Source organism: Lotus japonicus, chromosome 4 (assembly GCF_012489685.1).
Source record: "Lotus japonicus ecotype B-129 chromosome 4, LjGifu_v1.2".
Lineage (NCBI taxonomy): Eukaryota > Viridiplantae > Streptophyta > Magnoliopsida > Fabales > Fabaceae > Lotus > Lotus japonicus.
In genome coordinates this window covers 2,203,946-2,226,226 of record NC_080044.1, presented here as the reverse complement: position 1 = coordinate 2,226,226, position 22,281 = coordinate 2,203,946, and the positions used below count along the sequence as shown (strand labels likewise).

Below are 22,281 nucleotides of genomic sequence, written 5' to 3'. Positions count from 1 at the left end.
GAATCCCTCCCCTTAAATATAAACATGTTTCTTTCCTCTCTAAGTTAAGGTTATTTAAACTTTTTGTGGTGATCGCAACAAGGTTCATATATGGAGGTGGAGGGGGAAAGGTCGCTGCAACAAGGGAGGGGCGAGTCAAAAGAGAGGGAAAGAGGTAGCACATCAAAAAAGGAAGGAGGGAGGGGGGGGGGGAGAGGAAAGAAACACGGCAAAGAAAGATGGTGGAGAAGGAGGCAACATAAAAACATGGTGGTAAACGACACAAGGGAAAAGGATGTTGATAAAAATGTCGAGGGTAAGCAATTAAATGTGGTTTAATATATTTCATTTAATATTAAAATGCTATATTAACAGTTAAGACATCGCTGAAGCATGATAATTCACTTTCAAAATATCCCACGCTAAAAGTAGCATTTTTTTATAGGGGACTTTTTGTTTGTTTGTTTTTTTAATTTTTTTTAATTCACGATATGTGATATCTTACTTTCAAAGCAATAAAAAAAACAACCCAAACCCAAACTATTGACAAGAAAATGGCCTTAGCTTTAGGTCTAGACTCTAGAGGTCTAGAAACATAACATTCCCATTTGAGAGACAAGTTTGACCCAAAACAAGAAAGAAAATTATAAGCCAACAAAAAGATGCCAAGTGTCCCATTAAAATCTTGTTTAGATTTTTGTCAGAAATCACAATCTTATTATTTTGAACACAAATCAGAAGTGAGTTATAAAATCTCAAACTCAATGAAAATAAAAAAAACCAGGCTTACCCTTAAAGCCCATCATCACATTCACATTCACATTCACATACTCCCAACTCTCTTTTCATTCTCTCTCTACCCAATTTCTGTGGCGGCTCTCTCTCTCCATCTTCTTCTCAATTTCAGATTTCGATCCATTCTTCATCTTGTTCTACAGTTAGGGTTTGTTTTCTTCTTCGATTTGATTCGATTCGATCTCTGTTGGGTTGGATTGGGTGGTTCTTCCTCCTTCAACTTCAACAACAGCTGCCATGGTTGCCCAACAGCCGCAACTTCAGATTCAGCCACCGCAGCCTGCACCACCATCTGCCCAAGATGAGGCCTTGAAGAGGAACACCGATTGTGTCTACTTTCTTGCATCTCCCTTGACATGCAAAAAGGTACAACTTTTTCTATTTTCCCCCTTTTTTTAAATTAAAAACCCTCTTTTTTTCGTTGGGGATTCTTGCTTTTAGGGTTTCAGATTCTTGAATTAGTTTCGGTAATTATTCATGATTCAATTAGAACTATTGATTTTTGGTTCAGGGTGGATGAGATTTTATGTGGGCATATCTAAAAATTGGATTTTTGTGGATTGTTATGTTGAATTTTGTTGTTACCCTCTGAATTTCAATTATTCTGTTTATGGGCTGTGATTCTTGGTATCTAGTTTTGTGAAAAATTTGGGTTTAATTAGATCAATCGCATGGATCCAGCTGCAAAATTATAGGTTTAGATCAATCCTTTTAGAGAAAAAGGTTTAGGGTATTATGGAATTCTTTCTGATTGCATATGAAAGCAAGAATGAATTTGTGAGTCTTGATGATAAATTAGTTTGCACTTGTGTCCTGATATCATGAAATTCTACACACTGGAGTTGCCAGCTATGTCTTTTGGTTTTGAACAATCCTTGAACCTGTTTTCATTAAATATGTTTCAGCATCTTTTAGCTGAGTTAGCGCTTTGGTATAACTGTTCTATTTAATGCTTCTTTGTTTCTTGTGCTCGGGTGAATTTAGTACTTTACTGCATCACGTGGGAATGATTTGTTTTGCACTTTTTTTGCTCGAATGAATAGCCGATATCAAGAATGTCGGTTACCTATTCATAGAAAGCTGATGTGGCATTTTGAACTCTTAATTGGATTCCGTTGCTGGCGTAATTTTGATTTGTTTTCTTCTTCATTGGAACAGGGCAATGAATGCGAGTACCGCCATAGTGAGTACGCCCGGGTCAATCCTAGGGATTGCTATTATTGGTTGAATGGCAATTGCTTGAATCCCAAATGTTCATTTCGCCATCCGGTTAGTTTTTAATAGCACCAAGTTTTTGAAGTTTTTCTTCAATTTACGAATTATATTCTGCCATTTTTCCTTTACCTTTTGAGTTATGTGTATTACTTTTGCTAACTGCATTTTGTTTTCGCACACAGCCCCTTGATGGATTGATAGGAACCCCAACTGCAGCTGCCGCTGCTGGCGGACCATCTGTACCCCCTCCACAAATTGCGACAGCAGCTGCAACACACGCTCCTTATAATTCTGCCAAACAAGCTGTCCCTTGCATTTTCTTCCAAAAGGGGCTTTGCTTAAAAGGTGACAGATGTGCCTTCTTGCATGGACCAAATCCTACCACTAGCAGTAAAGTAGCTACTCAGGGCCCGATGGCTAGCCAAGGATTTGAGAATCCAAGTCTTAAGAAGCCTTTTGGTGGCATTGAAAAATATACACAGGAAAGGAAAAGTTCCCAAGGAAATTTTTCAAGCTCTGTTGGAGGTTTTGAGGCTAAGCCTGCCCAAAAAGCTGAAACAGCTAGGTTTCATTTGGAGAAGCATGTGCCGCCACCACCTGCAGGATTTGATAACGAGGCTTCAAGATTTAAGATAACAAGTTCTCCACCACCAATGACCAATGGGCCCACTGTAGCCCGGTCCAATCGTGTGCATCAAGCTCGTTTGCCAGATGATCACAGTTTCCATAGTGGTAAGGACAGTGATGAGTTTCTCAGAGAGTCCTCTCCTGGGTTTGATGTTCTTGTAGCTGATGAACTTAGGAATTCTGATTACTATCATGGGGAAGATGAATTTGGTAAAGGGAGAGGTCAGGATGACAGGAACTTAGACTCTTTGAATGAATATGATATAGGACATTCTGCTGATTATAGTTTGGCAGCTGATGTTGATCGAGAAAGATATCGTGTGCCCCATGCTTATGACTCATACGATCACACGCAAGAGCCATATGCTTGGGAGCAGCGTAGAAAAGCACCAGCCCACGTTGAAAGAAGGACTCAACGCAAATCTGGAAGTCCTGAGAATGTTGAGGTTTCAGATCTCCGGCACCGTTTATCCAAGCGCAGGAAGGTCAATGGCTTAAAATCTGTTGTCACTAATGATTATGCCCCTGGGAGCCATGGTGAGGAACAAAGTCACCGGTTCTTCTCTCAGAAGGATTCACAGAGCTCCATCAGTAGTCGTTTCCGGGGAAGAATAAAACTTCCAGCAAATGGTGCTGATAGTCACCTAGAGAGGGACTCAGACAGAGGAATAAATAGGGGCAGATTGTCATCTGGAAGGCTGCATGCCCCTCACCAGGGAAGGATCCAAGATAGAATAAGAGGAAGCTCCCAAGATGATGAGAGGAGAAACTTCAGGGGGAGAGAACTAATGGGGAACAGAAGTGATTTTGCTGCGCCCAAAAGTCTTTCTGAACTTAAAGTTGGCAGAAACACTGAGAGTAAAGAGCAACATTCGTTGGGGAAGAGAAAAAGTTTCATGGATCACCAACAATCTGATGATGATATTCCGTTTGAAGGTCCAAAACCTCTTAGTGAAATTCTGAAGGAGAAGAGAGGAGTTGGTGCAACCTCCCACGGTGGCAAATCATCTGATGATAAGAATAGAGAAATTGCCAGTAGCTCAGATCACACATCTGTCGAAAACACTCAAAACGGATCATTGCCCGTCAAGAGCCATTTGTTAGTTAATGAAGAAGACTCCACGACTCAGGTCACTGATGCAATTGGAAGAGACAGTGATAACGTTGATGTTACTCATGGTCAATCACCTGAGGATGGAATGATCTACGATGAAGCTGCAGAGGATCAGGAGTATGAAGGTGATGATGATCAAAGAGAAGGGGACTATGATTATGACCAAGTTGATGAGGAGGGGGAGTACGAGTATGAACAGGTTGATGAGGGTGAGAATCAAGAGCAAGAATACATGGATGATGAAGAAGGAGATGGGGATGGGGATGACTTTGCTAAGAAGATTGGCGTTGTTATTACATAATCCTGGAAAAGTGATGAACATCCAGATGAACTTGTTGTGGCGGACCACCGAAGCTTACTTATATCTTTGTGTCTCTCTGACTGAGCAGCGTTTCTGCATAAAATTTGCTTGTAGAACTGCCTATCATTATGATTGAGTTATTTTCTTGTATTAATTAGTCCTTTTTATTTTTGCTGTGTTTTCATCTGATTTAATTTGATGGATATTTTTATGTAAGCAGCAGTGGGGCATTTTGCTGTGCTCTATGCATGTTATGTAGAGTGCAAGCCTGTAACAGAAAGTTAATAATATTTACATTCACTCACTCCACAGTTTTTTCTAATACTTTGATTGATGCAGTTATATAGGGTGTTAAATACTTAAATGTAATGTAACAACCGAGTAACATAATCTTCTGTTATTTCTTCTTCTGAGTTGTCTAAATTACTCATGAGAGTAACCTTGCCCCATGCTAATGAACAAATATGTTATTAATTAATAAATAATTAAAATTTGAAATTTCTAATCTACTTATCCTAAATATTATTGGTCCTTTCTTTATATACAATTTAACTGAACTTCTCAAGTTGATGTCGAGTATTGACAACTCGTATAATGGCTATGCATCCCAAGACTCAGTCGATCAAAGATGAAACCAGTATGTTGTGAGCCCTCTCTTCAATGAATTTATGTTTCATGTGCAGAGAGAGGACCAACTTAATTGTGTTCTTAGCTTTCAATCTGGTACGTCTATCAAATATCAAAATTAACAAATTAGATTAAAACATATGGTAGTGGGCAGTTATTTCATTTTAAATTCAGGCTACTTTTTTTTTTGGCTTAAATAAGTTTTTGGTCCCTAACCTTTACAAAATGCTTGGTTTTCGTCCCTCGCCGGAGTAAAGGTGGGTTTTAGTCCCTAACCTTTGTCAAAAGGTTTGGTTTTGGTCCCTCCGGAGCTCTGGGTCAACGCCGGAGCTCCGGTGGCATGGCCACATCAGGTTAATGAGCTGACGTGGAATTTGTTTTTATTTTAAATTTAAAAACATAATTAATTTAAAAAAAAATACTTAATTTATTTAACTTTAATCCCTAATCAAATCTTTAATTTTTTAACTCTAATCCTTCTTCATCATCTTCACCATGTGCCTAAAAAAATCACCTTGATCATCTTCAACAAAACCCAGAAAATAAGAACCAGCAAACCCAAATTGGAACAACGTTTTTCATCTTCATCTCACCATTGAAGATTGCATATCCAAAATATATTAAAGTGCATAAGAAGTGCTAAAGGTAACGAATACAGATACAAGGAGAAATCAAGACCTTGCAACATCAATCCTCATCCTTTCCAGACCTTACAAAGGGGAGGAGGAATCAACTTTTATACAGACACACACAGGGCATAGTAGCAAAAAAAAACAGAGAGGCTTTCCTTTCCCTTTCCCTGCATTACTCTGAAGTCTCTACACCTGGCAACAATCCTCATCCTTTCCAGACCTGTATCACCACAAGCAGAAAAAATTGCAACTTTACCATTTATTTGGGCGCTTGAGTTTGGAATTTGGAAACCCTAATTCCCCAAATTGAAGAAGAAGCTTTTGTTTCATGGCGGTTTCTACTATAGCTTTATACGCGAGTCCACCGAGCAGTTTGTGTTCAACGCCGCATCCTTGCCCGCACACTTCCTACGACTTCGAATTGGGGTCTAGATCTTCCTCGCCGGCGTCGACAACGACGATAGTTGTCGCATGATTCGGTGGTGAAGGAGAAGGAGTTGATGGTTGAGAGAGAAAAGTGATGGGTGCTGGAAAAGGTTCGGTGAAGACAATAGTTGAGAGGAGGTGGATTCAGTGGTTGATGGAGGTCTTAGTGAGAGGAGAAGGCGGTGCTGGTGGTTCAAATTCAGGGAAACCAAACCTTTGCTCCGGAGGGACCAAAACCAAACCTTTTGACAAAGGTTAGGGACTAAAACCCACCTTTGCTCCGACGAGGGACGAAAACCAAGCATTTTGTAAAGGTTAGGGACCAAAAACTTATTTAAGCCTTTTTTTTTTTTGAAAATAAATTTAGGCTACTTAATATAAAGTTACAGTACATAACTTTCAACATTCTCCCACTTGTCCTAAATTAAATTCTCATCATTTCATAATCAATCAATAACAAATATATATGTAAATGAGACGTGAATTGTTCCCGAAGAATAACTCAAGTGGTAAGAGCTAAGTGACATATAAATTGAAGAGAGACAGGTCCTGAGATTAATCATTGGAGGGTGTAATTTATCTTTCTGATGTACCAAAAAAATGATACTTGACCTTTGACATTAAATAAAGCAATAATAAATTTCTTTTGTATTAAATACATTAAATAAAATTAAAAATTAAAAACTAAAGGAAAAACTACATCGGTACATCCACTTTACTGTTCATTATATTAAATACTAATGGCTAATCCTTTACAATTTTTCATATTTAAAATTAAATATTATTATTATTTAAATTTTCATTATTAAATACAACTTGAGGGGGATTTTAAATATTAATAATAATTGAAATTGAGTACTTTTACAATAATACAAATATTAGATAGTTCATAATAATTTTTTATATTTATTACTAATTGTAAAACTTTCTAATTTCTTATATTTTAAAATTAAAATTAAAATATTTTAGTTTTTAAAAATGAGCTAACCATCTGATTGGTTGACGGTGTAAAAAAACTTTACACCGTCGGTGCATAGAAATTAAACTTTTTGAAATAAGAAGAGACATCATGTCTATGACATACGAGACGTGACCTCACATATAAAAAGATGAAATGTAGTTGATTTTAATCAAAATATGATATATAAAATTTGTGTTGGGCTTTACACAAAAAATTAGGTCACATCTAAAAAGATGAAATGTAGTTGATTTTAATCAAAATATGATATATAAAATTTGTGTTGGGCTTTACACAAAAAATTAGTTCAGCGATGAGAGTTAGTGACTATTATTTATTATTTATGCTAATTTGCTTGTACGTGTATATACAAGCTATTCACTTCTTTAGATAAAAATATGTTGGCTATCTAAATACTACTAAGTTATACATAATTCAAAAGCACTTAATTTCAATAAAAATAAAAATATGACATAAAAAACTTGTGTTAGACTTTAGACAAAAAATTAGTTTTGGAGTATAATTAGGGACCAAATATATAAATAGAACGTAAAAAAAGTGTACAAGCGGCGATTATAACCGACATTAGTCCATTATCCCGGTAATTCAAATAATTGGTTTCGCGCGATTGGAGCCGAAAGTAGTCCATTATCAAAGTGAACCGACGCTTGTCCTTTAGGGTGCATCTAGCGGCGATTTTGCCGAAGGTTGTCTTTTACCGCGACTAGTCTGCTTTGTGGCGTCAAATTTAATGTTAGTCATTTAACCGCCACTAGTCCATTTAGCGGCGGTTGTAACCGATGCTAAACCAACAAATTGACAGACGCTAAACGAGCAAATTTTTATAGTGGCGCTTATGATGTGTTTGATAATGTTTGCATAAGAATGAAGGTTATAATTATAGAAGTGTATGCTTCTTCACTTGTTCTCCGAATAATATCTATTGGTTGCTTTATCAAACTAACATCTCATACATATGTAAAACTGGTTCTGGTTTGAATCATAAGAAAATGGCAGATGGATCTCTCCAGATTAATTTAGAACATAAATAGCTATGAATTAGCTAGAAGTTTTCTATAAAATTAATATTATTTCACTGCAAGTTAGCTACGAAATAGCTAGAAGTTCTCGCAACTATGTACATATGAATGTATAAATTTTACCCAACTCTCTCATTGTCATGTCAAAGATATATACAATGGTAAATTTTGAAGGTGCGAAAAACACTAGAAGGGGGGGGGGAGTTTGAATAGAGTTTTTAACCAAAAGTTTTCCCCTTTTTAAGTTTTGACAAACTTAAGGATAAGAACTAGGTGCTAAAGAATATGAAGTAGAGCACACAAGTATTTTATCCTGGTTCACTTGAGATAAAAGCTCAAGTTAATCCAGTCCACCCGTGAAGGTGATTTCTTCCTTCTTCTGATGAAGGCGATTCACTAAAATCAATGAATGTTACAACTGCACTTGCAACCTGCAAAGTGACTAACAGTACACTGATTTTCTCACTAGTATACTCTTAAGAAGCTGATCTATCGATCCTCTCAAGACTAGCTAAACACTGAACCAAACTTGATTCAGTCCTCTCAAGAACCGACCAACCTTGGTCTCTTAAGGAACTTTACAAAGTGTTTGTAAAAGGTTTTGGGTTTACAAGAAATGCTTCTGAAAAGCTAATGGTAAACTCAGATGTTCAAGAACAATGAAGAAATATTGCTAAGAGATAGGTTAGAATGAACTCAAGAAAATCAGCAAAGTTTCTTAGCTTCTTTCTTCTATGTTCAGCCCTTATATACTCCAAGGCATATGGTGTAGCCGTTGCTAGGGTTTTGTCCGTTGGAGTGGCAATCTTGTAATATCAGACTGCTAGGCTGAACGAGGTAGGTAGCGGACAGGCTATGACAGTACGATGTGTACTATGACAGAGACCTGTCCTTTCACCAGCTGACTTATGATCTGGAGTGCTTCAGATGGACGTTGGTGAAGCTTCTGATCAGAGTCAGACGGAAGCTTGGATCCTCTGACCTTGCAACTTCTGCTTCTGGACATGTTCCTCAGAACTTCTGAACTCCAGAGCTAGAATAACTTGGGTCTTCAGAGCCAACTTCTTGCAGGTCTTCAGAACTTGAGTCTTCTACTTCAGGACCGTTCCTTCTGGAACTTCTGGTCTTCAGAACTTCTGACTCCAGTTCTTCAGTACCTCTTGAGAGCTTCTATCTTCAGAACTTCTGAAGGATTTGCCACTGTTCTGAACGAACATAGTAAGCTTTAGAACTCTCTTTTGGTTACCCTTGGGTCTTCTTCTTCTGATGGAATCGGCTTGGGTCAGAATCAGAACCTGTTTGTCACAACTCAAAAGGACAAACGTTAGAGTACCATAATTGTTCATCCTCAAAAACCTTAATTGTAATCATCAAAATATAGAGATGAAACCACTGATCAAATCTTGATCTTACAAATTTAATTTACAATGTGGTATTCCCACTTAATTCTCATGCTTAAACTATTTTATCACAGTCAGTCACATTGGATTGACATTCTATACAAGAAAAAATTCCAGACTTCATAGGAGAATACCTAATCTGGTGGCTTAGTTAGGGAATCCACACTGCCTTCCAACCACTTCTCATATAGGTGTATCATTTGGAGACTTTTGTGCGCACCATGACAAAGAGAAATTAAGAAAATTAACGATCGTAGCTCATCTGGTGGCTTAGTTAGGGAATCCACACTGCCTTCCAACCACTTCTCATATAGGTGTATCATTTGGAGACTTTTGTGCGCACCGTAGAGCTATGATTGTCAATTTTCTTAATTTCTCTTTGTCATTTATTGTCATCCTCTCATCTGGTCTTAAAGTAATACCTCTCTTAAACTTTTTATTTGCCACATGAGGGAAATAGACTTCACTTTGATGACTGGCTTGAAAATCGAGGATCCTCCTACCACCCACTATTTCTAGTGGTACCATAGCAAAGGTCAAAATGGATACTATATTGGATTGGCTAAAGGTCCACACCTAACCGACTAACATACAATTGAACATGAGATCATCAGGAATAACAGAAATGAGTGGAGTTGCAGTCATGACGAAGAGGTTAACAATTATTTTTTGAGGCAATGACAATGAGAAATTGGGAATGGGAAGCGTTGGTGAATGAATGAATGAATGAATTGAATTTACAAGATATGAGAAAAGAAGGATACTTATAAGGAATGTGATGAGGGTTGGTTATTGGTTGGTTGGATGGGGAGTAATAAGCGGTATGGAACGAGGAAAATGGGGTACCAATGGTTACAAAGTCCAACACTCCAACCCCAAATATAACGCCAATTTTCAGCCATAAGGTGAATGAATGGTTAAGAAGGAATGGAAGAAATAAAATAAAATAAAATATTGCTCTTTATATGAAAAGTCATTCAACGATTACGCAAAAGTGCTTCAGAGTTCCAAGCTTGGACCATTGGCTTGATTCCAAAAGAATATATGGTTAATGTTAACACTAGTATCAAGATATTTATCCTCAACAATACAATAATACACTTAAAAACTACAACTATTAGAAAAGGACTCTTCAATTCTAAGGGTCCAATTTGGGATCGGTTTATGGTCCCAAATCTCTATATATATTTATGAAAGGAAAGTTTCCTTTTAGAAGACTTATGTCACATGTTCCTTCTAAGTAATCTATTTTCCCTTCAAAATAAAAAAACTTATTTTCACTATTTTTTTCTATCTCATTAATTGCAAAATTTAACAATACTTATGACCAAATACACTATAAATTAATAATTTCCAAAAAAAAGTTTATAACAATGTTATTATCAAATATTTAATTATCATCTACGAATTAATTCCATTTTACACTAACTAATGGTCATCCAACTCAAATTAACCAATAAATACGAATTATTAAATAAAATTTTGGACACATGTTTAATATATATATATATATATATATTTGATATAAGAAGATTGATATTAAAATGGGTATGATGAGTACCATTTTTTAAATACAAATATAATTAATTAATAATTAAATAAATATTAATTTTCTAAATTAATTAACTATAAAGCAGCCTTTTTTTACTACTTATGTTTTTTTAAGAAGATAAAATTCATGCTTTTGTTCTAAAAATTATTATTTATAAATTTTTTATAAGGGATTTTGAGTTACATTTAACACAAGAAACATAGAAATATGGAGGTATTCAAGTGTGGAGATTCCGGTCTAAATGAGTAGTTCAAAAAGAGACTAATCAAGAGGGATGTTAAGTAGGTGGCACACAAGATGCATTTCCTTCAATCAAGAATCATAACACGTTGCCAACGAATGTACCCAGCATGAATCATGATATTTTCTTTTTTTTTGTTAATTATGATTGTTTTTTATTATGAATGTTTTATTTGAGTTATTGTTCGAAGACCCCCATATTTACTGCATTCGATAAAAGGTATGAGCACAAAACTATTTTGTACTGCTTATTTTTTGTTCTTCTGATTTATGGCTAGGAAGCAAATTTCTATCATTGACTCGTATCTCAAACAAGGAGGGGTCACTTTACCTCAAACAAAGAAGAGTCTCAATGTAAAGGGACACAATTGGTTAGAAGTTGAAGATTTCTTTAGGCTAAAAAACATTTTTGGCTCCTGATGTTTCAAGTTTGTGCAAATTCTGCCCCTACTCTATTTTTGTCGACGTTTCTACCCCTCATATTTTCAAACAGTGCACCGTCTACCCCTCCGTCAGTCAGGCTTTCTTAGGAGAGGTTGCTGAGTGGATTGGAGAGATGAAGAGGAGTATATGAAGTTAATGATGATTAAGGAAATGATATAAATTAAATTTTCTTGATGTATATATCAATTATGTATGTAACTGAACTGGTTAAATGCATGTTTTGCTACTTACAAGTCTTGAGTTTGAATCTCCCATGCCCCCCTTTTTCAATTTCACTTGTAATTTCCACGTGGCAGGTCCAAAAAATATTAAAAAAAAGTCAAATCAGCTCATTCCGTTAGTTTTTTAACGTTTGATTGACGGAGGGGTAGACGATGCACTGTTTAAAAACATGAGGGATAGAAACATCGACATAAATATGGTAAGGGCAGAATTTGCACAAACTTGAAACATCAGGGGCCAAAAGTGATTTTTGGCCATTTCTTTATCTCTTTGCTTTGTGCCGATTTAGAACTAAGGATATGCTGGTAAGTGATACAATCTCCAAACCAACTAACCACTCATGAAACCAACACATTAGTATATCTCTGAAGTAGATGAAAAATATCCTATTTGGAAACAGCTCTGACCTTATATATAAAACAATTTACTTTGTGTTGAAATTTTCAGATAGTTGTATTAGAATGCATATGGTCGTGGTTTTCACAAAAGGCAAAAAAATCGCTGTAGTTCAAAGGCATCAAAGAATCCAATAAAGGTGAATTATTTCATTCTTCTGTCTTTTCTTACATTTTATTGCTAGTGAATTAAATTTAAGAAACTAAAGTATATAATAACATTGTTAATTTGTGGTTGTACCTTTTTTCTCTTACTTATGGATATGCAAATTAAAAATAGTGATGCCAAAGCTTTATACTTCTTATCCTAGCTTTTTAATTTAATTACTTATGGACATGTTATCTTAGTTTTGTATTGCCTATCAATTCCATTTCCTTTTGTTTAAATAAACAATTAAGGTGGGAATTTTTTTTATAATTGCATGACTTAGTTCAAATCTAAGTAGAAACCATCTTCTGTAGATATATGTTCGGAGCATTCAAAAGATCAGAAACGGGTCCACTCTTGTTATCCCTTAGGCTAAACCGAGCTTCTCTGTGTTCAGTGGAGTCCTAAAAGGTATGACTATGAAGCATGCAGCCATGTCCTTGTTCCTATATGTTCTAATGAAAGCTCTTCTCTTCTTATGTAACAATATGCTTGTGAAGTCATTAAAACAACTATAGTATTATCAATGTTCCCTTGCACTTTATTTCCCAAGTTTATTTGCATCCTGACAATATGTTGGTTATGCGTATTATTTTTTTAGTGTTTGCACTTCGGATCCAATTCAGATTTTCTTAGACTATAGATTTTAGTCTCGGCTGTATGAAGGCATCTAGTGCCATGCAACTTAATCTTCTTTTGGGTGGTGGAGTGCTCTACTTTGTAGGACATTTTTCACTGCAGCAGTAGTTGCTATTATTTTAAGATCTGCAGTTCAGTTGTGTTGCACAGGAACATGCATGTGGCCTGTGGCTATTTGCCTATAACTGATTAATATGCCTCACTCACTATAACTGATTTAAGCATGAAGTGAATCAGCCAGGAATCCATGGACAGATCAATGGTCCTGAGTATATCACAATGTCCTATTAAGGCAGAAGGTGGTTTTTTCATTACAGGAAGGAACCTTATGGTGGCATGCTCAAAGTGATTGGACAAAGAAACTGTTCATGGAGATATCACTAGAGGGCAGGGACCTTATGGTAGCATGCCTAACATTTATTTTTTGCTTGCTTGTCCATGTTAATAATTCTAATCAAGGATCATTAATGCTTTTGGTGTTCTGGTTTAGGTCTTCATGATGTTTTACTTGAACTAAGGTATTTTTTTTAATGTCACCTTTAAATTGCATGATGAAAGGCTTATGATGTGTTTGACAATGTTTGCATAAGAATGAAGGTTGTAATTATTTTATTCCACATTCAGAATGTTACTTCAAATCAAGAGGTTATGATTAAATATGGATCTCTCAACACGACCTACACTTATTGCTCTTATTTATTGCAAAAGATTTATTCCTGATTTTAGTGCTTATTCGTTGTAATTAATGGTCATTGATTGAGTTACTCAAGCAAGATAATTGAGATGAGAAAATTTATTTCTTTCACCTTTGTGTGTTTAGTTTGAAGAGACGAATTCACTGCTTGCGTTTGTATAGCCTAAAGAAGCTAGAAAGAATACTTGTATTTTCTGTGAGAAAATGGTGAAAATTCATTCCTTATGTGTTTGAGGACCGAACGTACTGCGGCTAGGAAGACTTGTTATTATACTAGCTACTTATTATTTTAGTTCTCGTAGGTGTAAACCTGTTCTGAAGCAACGATGTGTTTGCTTGTGACCCATGCGGAAGCATTAGCTCAAGTGGTAAGAGCTATGAGACATAAGAGTTGAGAGAGAATGAAGGGTGAACTATGATGAAGAAACTAATTTACTAACATTACTAACAACTAACATTTGCCTATTAAAAAAATCACACGTCACAATTTGTGGATTGTGTGGTAATAGTTGGTGCCGAATGGTGCCGCTTCTTGTATCCAATCCTAATTCTAATTGAGAAATCATCATGATCAAGAGACACCTTCGAAGGAAATCGGATGGCTTCAAGAAGCAGATAAATACTTAGTATTTTATCTAGTGAGAGATTTCTATAAAATGCTTAGTGGTACAATGATTTTTTGGTCCGATTTTTATTCTCTCAAATGAGAGAAGTTTTGCACGCTAAAATTTTCAACTACTTTTCTACTATGTTATAGTTAGATTTCTATAATATTTTCAATATGCGTTTTCGAGGATCATTAACCAAAGGTATGTGCTTGAAGTTACTTAGTTTTAACGTGTTTTGGCCAATAATCCACTTACCATTCTTTAGTGAACGAAGTCAAACCAAACATTCAAATACTGACTGTCAGATATTTGATACTAATACTGGTTGCAGATTTGATGATAGGATAAAGTTGCAAATTCACAACAATGCAGATCCCTCATCAAGCTAGAGCCTCAACTCAAGGTCCATCAACAAAAAACGCAGATTAATGCCATCATCAAACTCCAGCAAACACAAATCACCCCAGGTATGAATTCTCTGATCTTTCTGTTTCTACCTAGAGCATGTTCTGCATTTTGAATGTTTTGTTTCCTGTAGTATGTTATAATTGATAATTGATGTTGAGTATAACATGGTTCGTCAAGAGGTAGCAATTAAACTAAGGAATGTTCATTATGCATAGCCACCGTTAAATTTTAAGGGATAACAAGAAACATGGCTTCAAAATTTCATTACGCTTCGTCACGGTTAAATTTTGACCGACATCAGTGAAATATATCTAAATAAACAGAAATTCAAGCCCCTGTAGAAAGAAAATTAAGTGTTTCACAGAAGAAATGGAAGTAGGGGTACAATTGAATGAATTATCGGGAACCTGACTGAAAGATCAAATAAACAGTACATTTCACCAACTTGTAGCAGTTACAGGACTTAAAAGCTATTATACAATATATATCAGTGTCCCCTTCTCCCAAGAAGGTTTGCTATTTGTGTTGAATTGCTGAACCTGAAAAAACAACAACATATTCCCAGAGACAACGCAAATATCACATATAATACAGCCCAACACGTTTGACAATCCATAAAATGTCACGTTACAAAATCTACAAACCTTAAGGGAGAACTTTTAAAACGTAAGACATTAGCTTTGTCATTCAACATAGAAAAGACTTGACTTTCTCTGTCCTCTAGAATTTATACTTGGAGTGCAAAAACATCCAAGAAAACAGAGAACAACTAATGATGCCTTCTGACTAAGTTTTCTCCACATGTTAATATTCTTTCAGCGAATCGGGTGATATTGTGTGATACCCCGCTTGGGGGGTAACTTCCTCAAAATGAAAAGGACCAAAGAAGAAGGCAATATTTCCACCAACTGCAGCAAAAAGGTGAGAAGGGTAAGAGGAATTGTAGTTGAGAGACTTAAGACAAATAGAACAAACACTTTCCCGAATCCCAATGGCTCTTGAAACCAAATGTGAAGTATTTATAATGAGTAAAGTAAATTCTAGAAGTGTGGGAAGAATTACAATAATTAATCCTACGAAGTAAGAAGAGCAATCAAATTCCTTTTAAATGGACATCAGAAAATCAATTGCGATTTTCTGAGAAAAAATTCCATCTGTTGTTGTAAAGCTGCTAAAGATATATCTCTTAACCATATGAATTAGAGGATTTTGAAAGAGACTTATTATCTGATTCCAACTCCTTTGCCACTTAGGTTTCAGGTGAAAACAATCATACTGAGAATCAAAACTAGCCCCAAATCACACGCCAGAAAGAAAAGATGAATTTAGGTAGGTTAATCAAACCAATGCATATAAATAATTGGAGTCAGACAAACTTAAGGTGAGGGGAGAGGGGGGGGGGGGGGGTCCAGGGAATCTCAGACCTTTCAACACTAAGTTCAACACAAGATTAACCATATGAGCCCAAAATAAACCAAGATACAGAAATGATCTTTGAAAAAAAACAATGGGCAACAGCAAGGGGCATGGCGAGAAAAGTGCATAATAAAGGAATATAATAGACAAACTCACCAGGTAATATATGAAGTTTAGAATGGGATGGTCCAAGACATCGAGGTCAGCAGCTTTATCAAATGCATCGAAGCACATCTGTCAAAGTGAAATGTGATCAAACTCACTTTAAAACCAAGCAACAAGGATCACTGAGGTTTATCAAGAAATGGGGACTAACCATAACACATCTGATAAGGAAGCATGAAAAACATATGGTGGTCACATAGCCAACCTGCAATAAAAAGAGCAGAAAGAGATTAACTAGGAGCAAAAGGAACGGAAGGAGGGAGGGAAAGACCATAAAGATATACAAAATTGAATACCTCTTGCAGCTTCTTACGTCGACCTTTGGACTCGACAGGAAAGCGTTGAAGCATCAAGAATAATCTGTCATAATCCATGATCAGAAAGGACAAAGGAGTACAAAAATGGGTAGGACAACAATAGGATACAAGATGTCCATATATTAAGCAAGAACATAACTAACATTTAAATGTTAAAACTTAAATCTAAAAGTAAAGTATAAAAAGTGCCTTCAGTTGTCACATATGACAATTACAATGAATTATTTTATTGCATGAAGAGTGTACATCCACATTAAAAGGTTATGGAGTTCCATTTCAGCCGCTATTAAAAATTATGACAGTCAAGTTTCATAGAAGAAAGAGAAATGAAAACAGACAGACCAGTCAACAAAATAAATTATGTATGGTGCCCAGGTTTTTGCACTATTTGGATTTGACGAGGTTAAGAAAGGCAGCATAGATTTGAAGAACTCACATAAAAACCTCTTCAGACAAGGCCTAATTCCTTGCTTAGAGTTATTCTCTAACCTAGATGCATTAATTCATTTCATCATTCAAATTACCTCAAAAACAGTTGAAAATTGAAACAGACAATTACCTCCCACCATAGAGAAGAAAGCCAAGGGCTGCAAACAAAGAGACCCCTGCATACACACATAGAAAAACCTGGTTAACATATGATTAATAAAATCTGCTAGCTAGCATCCCCTCAAAAAATTAAAAAAAGGGAAACATAAGGGTCTATAACAGATAAACCTGCAAAGAACATCTTAGACAAGATGACCAGCACACTGATGGGTTTCCACCATAATATCAACCACAAAACAATCTGAAAGAAAATATACAAAAAGAAAGAAGAATTTATCATAAAATAATAAATGAGAAATAAACAAATTCAAAACCAGTCAACATAAAAGAAGTAGCTATTTAAAACTTTTCATAATATATTAGTGACAGAACTGATGCCATTAAAAAATTAATATATTAAATAATGAAGGTCAATGACTCAATAGTTAAACTTGAGTTTGAGGTAGCATTGGATGAAAGACAGAAGCACATGTTCAATATCTTTTAATCAATACAGTAAGAGAGTACTGAGAATATTTAGATTATGTTAGAATGTTTTGCATGGTTGTATCCTTACTAAGGTTGCTAGTTTATGTATAGTGAGTGGATTTGGTCTTGTACAGTTGTACGTGTAATTTAGTAGCCCTAATACTAGATTAAGTTAGTAGGATACAATGTTGTCAAATATCAGCCATGGCCCGAATCTTATGGCGGAATTCTAGCAAGCCTCCATGGCCGATATTCCACCATACGCCATCAGTATTTGTCAAATATGGCCTGTTTTTGGCTTTCCACCATAATCCATCATCCGCCACTAAAAACAATGGTAGTATTAGTATATGAGTATTAGGCTAAGATAATGGAACATGTTACATTCATCAGTTAGTATCTCAGTTCACCACCTTTCTCTTCTTCTGTAACCCTAACTAAATAATTATTTGACATGATATCAAATACCATCCATCTTCAATGTATTTCCTTTCTCCAGCATTGAGGTCCATAGAATTCTTTTATATTCCCCTTTTTTGTTTCTTCTGAGCACTCTTTAGTAACTTCTATGTATTTTGACCCAAAAAACACCTTGACAGATCATTCATGTTTGAAGGCCATTTAAAGTTTAAGGCTGTCAGCAGGGGTTGTTTCAGTGATCGGCCGCTCATGGTTGAGTGGCATCAGGAGGAGGGATGGTCGCAAAATGGAGATCAACTGCAGATTACTGTTGGTGGTTGGTGACTAATTCCAACACAGACAAGTGCAAACAATGGTCAGGCAGTAGCCTCAGTGACCAAAGGTCCAGCGACTTCACCAGCATGGTTGTCTTAGTCTTTTGGTGTGATCTGGTACCTCTTTTTTGTTTATTCCTTTTGGTGTGTTTCACTTATTTGCATGAATTTCAGGTTTGGGCTTGTGGTTTCCAGTCAGAGGTTCTACATTATTTTTCTAATTCTGCTTTTTCCCTCCTCTTCGGGCACATGAATTGAAGGCTTTGAACTAACATTCATGGTGATTCTATTATTTTTGGACCAACTTATGTTGGAGGGTCATGTTCTTATGCTCCACAGACTTCCTCTTGAATCTAGAGGTGGATCGCAGATTCACAAATCACAATGGTTTTCTCAACTGGTAGATTCAGGATTGACTTGTGGTCATTGCAGTGAGTTTTCTTTCTTCCCTTATTGGAAGGCAATTCGGCAGTTCTTCACCTCTGCTCAATTTGGTCTTGCTTCTCTTTCTTTATCCCAGCAGCCTTGCCATCATATCCACCAGTGCAAGTGAATCTTCCATAGAGAAGCTGTTACCTAACAGATATTTTTAACATGGATCTGAAGCAACTAGAATTATTCATGTGAATCAAAGACGAACCACCTATTTCTGTTAACAACTTGTAATATAATAGATCTGAGAGTGAGACTAAGCACAAGCATTGAATGCTAACAGTTCTCTGAGGTTGGGGAGAAACTTGTGGAAAAATGGAGGGGTTCAACTTTAGTAAGATCCGACAAAGCAATGACATGGTGGATCTTGGAGCTCCTATCAGAAATGGATACAGACAGAAAAGCTGCACGATTTCTACAAGGGATGTGGATGAGGTGGGTTAACCCACGACAGCTATAGCTTGTACCCTTCTAGCTGCTTGAATGTGTTGACTGACATACTTAGCATACTTTAAATTCTAGTTTCTACGTAAGCTATGAAATACAAGATGAAAGATGGAAGGAAACAGGCTGCATGCAACATCCACAGCCTCCAAAAAGAAGTTCAACACACTATGACGACAAAAAGTAAAATCTCGGGTAGGATTTTTCACCTGAACAACATAAACCACAGCATTAATTGTGTAGAAGCTTGGTCTCAGACCATCAGTAGATACAGCGCGTGCCTGCAAAACATGTCAAGTTGGTAAGAAGCCAATCAAAATAGCAATACCCATTAAAGATATAGCATATTCAGCAGAAACCAAACAACTTGCCTGATAGTAAATCTCAGCCCAGAACAGAACCAAAAGGGCATACGTTGTAAAGAAAGCAAGACTGGGCATGTCAAGTAAGATATGTTGCACAATCTACACACAGATACACAAAGTTATTTTTATCAGATAGCAAGTTATGATTGAATTACAGGATAGCTGAATGGAGCAATCCATCCATAGTTCCATTCCATACCTCTGGCTGTAGCTTCTGCACATCGCGACGGAAGACGAAAACAAAACACCGAACTGCAAAATCAAAATCAAAACCAGCACCAAATTTGTAAGCAATTAACAACAAATTTGAAATTGGAAAAGCAAAAGGTAAAAGAAGAATTGAAGAACACAAACCCCCATTGACGAAAAAGTTGAGAAAGTGGAAGACCTTCTGCGTGGTCCAACCATATTCCGGAACTCTCAATTGTATTCGAACTAGTTGAACCTAAAATCAATGAAGAACAAAATCGATGAAAGGAAAACCCTAACGGAATTGAATCTGAAGGAAGGAAAGAGGGGAAGGAGATTGGTATTACGAGAGCGATGGCGGCTACGATTCCGTAGAGGACAGCGAGGACGTGGAAGATGCGATCCTGCCAAAGGGGAGAGTTGTTGATGTCTCGCCACCAGTTGGAGGAGGAGGAGGATTCGGTGAAGTTAAGGGCGGCCGCGGCCATAACCGCCACCTGCGCCGGCACGCCTCTGGCCACCATGGAATCGTAGAGGAGAATGAATGAATAATATTCCGGTGAGGTTTCAATCAATGAATTCTGATTTCTGAAGAATGAACGGAGAAAAACACAAGAACCAGAAATTAATCTAATCTTTTTTTTTTTATCTAAACTAATTATATCGATTTGTCACAAATATTTTTGTTTTTAATATTTTGTGCCGGCGATAGGCGACGAGAGAGAGAGAGAGAGAGAGAGAGAGAGAGAGAGAGAAGGTGTGAGGGGACAATTGAATTATGCAAACTGCAATCTTCTTTTATGAAAAAGATTAGCGCATGCTGGTATTTTTTACGTTAATTCACTTTTGGAAAGGTTTTGTTTTTTAAAGATAACAAACACAAAGATTTTATGCATAATTTGAATGAAAGTGATAACATAAAAAACATAGATAAGTCAGAAATAATTGCTTTTTAAAAAAATTATTAATTTGTGATTTTGCATTTCTTTTCCTAATGTATTCACACAAGTAAAAAATCATGTGATTAATCATTTGTGGCGATGAGATTAGGTTAGCGGGTAGATTTCTCTCAATAAATAAATCATTCATTCACGCATCGTTAAAGAATTGAACCATAAGTTGTAGTAGACATATTTTCCTTAATTTACTAAAATTTATCTTCTTCTTTCTTATGGAAGATGTGAATTTTTTTTAGTAGGTCTCGTTATGTATTTTTCTAGTTAAATAAAAAAAAGAATATAGTATAGTCATTTTCTCTTCAGCGATATTTTTTCTTTTTATTTCTCTTTTGGTACAAATTATACAGCAGCGGACATGTTGGCTCGTCAAGCGGCTAAGGGTGCCCTCCATGGCGTGTCTGGAGCCAACCACCCTCATCCTTGATCCTGTGTTTGCTGCATGCTCTAGTTTAGTTTAGTTTGCTTGCTTGTTTTCTTTCCCTCATGTAACCTAAAAAATTATACATCTCAAAGTAGCTAGCAAGGCTCTAAGAAAATTAAGATTAAATCAGGTAAATAATGAGTACATGAGAAAATCAAATGTAAATATAATATAATCATATTATCATGATATTGCATTAATTAATAATCTTTATTCTAGGATCTTGTGAAAGTGATAATGAACATATCCATTACAAGAGGTTATGTTCCCTTTTACAGGAATAATAGTGTAACCCTAATTTTAAATCTCTCTCAGGTATGTCTAAGTTAAAATGCGTCCAAAACATACATGCATTACTAACAGGGGCGAGGGATACATCATACATACATGAGTAGCCAACAAGTGCGAAGAATATATAAATTGCCAACAAGGATATTAATCGCAAACAAGGCATGAGGTTGCCAAGGCCCTCAGAAATACATAAAATCGCCAACAGTGTGTGACAAATCGTGACTCATCATTCTACTGTGTCTTCATGCCACTCATCCATAAGTCTTGATTGTCACCCTAAGTGAATCTTGGCTCAACCTCTCAATCTCTCCAATCTGCTCGTCACCATTGAAGTCCAAATGAGGGCGACCAAAAAACTGAGTCACCCCATTCTAGTTCAATAACTACATAATTAGGTTTTTGAGAAATATTCAAATTAATCATATATATATATATATATTTTGAAATGGTCATATTTAATATTTAAATCATATATCTTTAGCATGTGTATGTACTCGAAAGATCAAATTATATATTATTATATTTATTTGATGGACATTGGCAACTCATTTGCATGTGTCACGTGGTCCCTATACAAATTTTCAATTATTCATACAAAACTTACCTCGTTTAATTCACGTTGGCGCCTTTCTGGCAGTCAGCCTTTGCTCCAAACATCATCAATTATCTTTTTTTTTTTTTTTCTGAGAGAAACATCATCAATTATCATGTTTGATGCAATGTTTTAAAGGAATACTTTTTTTAACATCCACAAGTTCCATCACCTAAACTCCTAAAGAGAAAAAAAAAATTCAGATATCACATGTAATGTGATAAATAAAAACATAGAGGAAAAAGTGAGTAAAAAAATGGATGTATTATGTATTAAAATCATATTTTAAACGTTAATATACCCATTTTTTATTTTGTATTATTGGAACTATAATATTTTAATTTTTTTAGCTAACGATTAGGATTGTATTAGAAAATTATCGTTAGATTGATTAAATTAAAGTTACAATGTTTAAGGGTTTGGTCCATTGGTGTAAGATTTAGACAATTAATCAATTGAATTCTGACAAATCACA

General features: G+C 35.9%; 2 protein-coding genes and 1 long non-coding RNA gene across 3 annotated transcripts; 2 read left to right on the top strand and 1 right to left on the bottom strand.

The window, feature by feature from the left end:
* The first annotated feature begins 765 nt into the window (after window positions 1-765).
* On the top strand, window positions 766-4,335 carry LOC130711065 (zinc finger CCCH domain-containing protein 17). The gene is made up of 3 exons (XM_057560519.1): window positions 766-1,140; window positions 1,933-2,043; window positions 2,172-4,335. The coding sequence occupies exons 1-3, from the start codon at window positions 1,012-1,014 to the stop codon at window positions 4,029-4,031; spliced, it is 2,100 nt and encodes a 699-aa protein (XP_057416502.1). The 5' UTR covers window positions 766-1,011; the 3' UTR covers window positions 4,032-4,335.
* Window positions 4,336-12,092: 7,757 nt separating this feature from the next.
* On the top strand, window positions 12,093-19,485 carry LOC130710633 (uncharacterized). Its single transcript, XR_009010400.1, has 4 exons — window positions 12,093-12,107; window positions 12,430-12,526; window positions 14,388-14,523; window positions 17,979-19,485. It is a non-coding gene; the product is annotated as an uncharacterized LOC130710633 (long non-coding RNA).
* On the bottom strand, window positions 14,877-20,311 carry LOC130710632 (tobamovirus multiplication protein 3). The gene is made up of 11 exons (XM_057559961.1): window positions 19,891-20,311; window positions 19,709-19,799; window positions 19,554-19,606; window positions 19,361-19,453; window positions 19,199-19,270; window positions 17,080-17,152; window positions 16,922-16,967; window positions 16,342-16,405; window positions 16,197-16,250; window positions 16,037-16,114; window positions 14,877-15,372 (listed from the first exon to the last, which is right to left on the bottom strand). The coding sequence occupies exons 1-11, from the start codon at window positions 20,065-20,067 to the stop codon at window positions 15,280-15,282; spliced, it is 894 nt and encodes a 297-aa protein (XP_057415944.1). The 5' UTR covers window positions 20,068-20,311; the 3' UTR covers window positions 14,877-15,279.
* Window positions 20,312-22,281: the final 1,970 nt, after the last annotated feature.

What these genes read in the sequence shown, in the direction of transcription:
- LOC130711065 (XM_057560519.1), top strand. Translation starts at nt 1,012, where the DNA reads ATGGTTGCCCAACAGCCGCAACTTCAGATTCAGCCACCGCAGCCTGCA. An exon ending in CTCCCTTGACATGCAAAAAG is followed by an intron (nt 1,141 to 1,932) that starts GTACAACTTTTT and finishes TCATTGGAACAG; the next exon opens with GGCAATGAATGCGAGTACCG. An exon ending in AATGTTCATTTCGCCATCCG is followed by an intron (nt 2,044 to 2,171) that starts GTTAGTTTTTAA and finishes TTTCGCACACAG; the next exon opens with CCCCTTGATGGATTGATAGG.
- LOC130710632 (XM_057559961.1), bottom strand. Translation starts at nt 20,067, where the DNA reads ATGGTGGCCAGAGGCGTGCCGGCGCAGGTGGCGGTTATGGCCGCGGCC. An exon ending in TCGTAGCCGCCATCGCTCTC is followed by an intron (nt 19,800 to 19,890) that starts GTAATACCAATC and finishes CATTGATTTTAG; the next exon opens with GTTCAACTAGTTCGAATACA. An exon ending in GGGCTGAGATTTACTATCAG is followed by an intron (nt 19,271 to 19,360) that starts GCAAGTTGTTTG and finishes CATGTTTTGCAG; the next exon opens with GCACGCGCTGTATCTACTGA.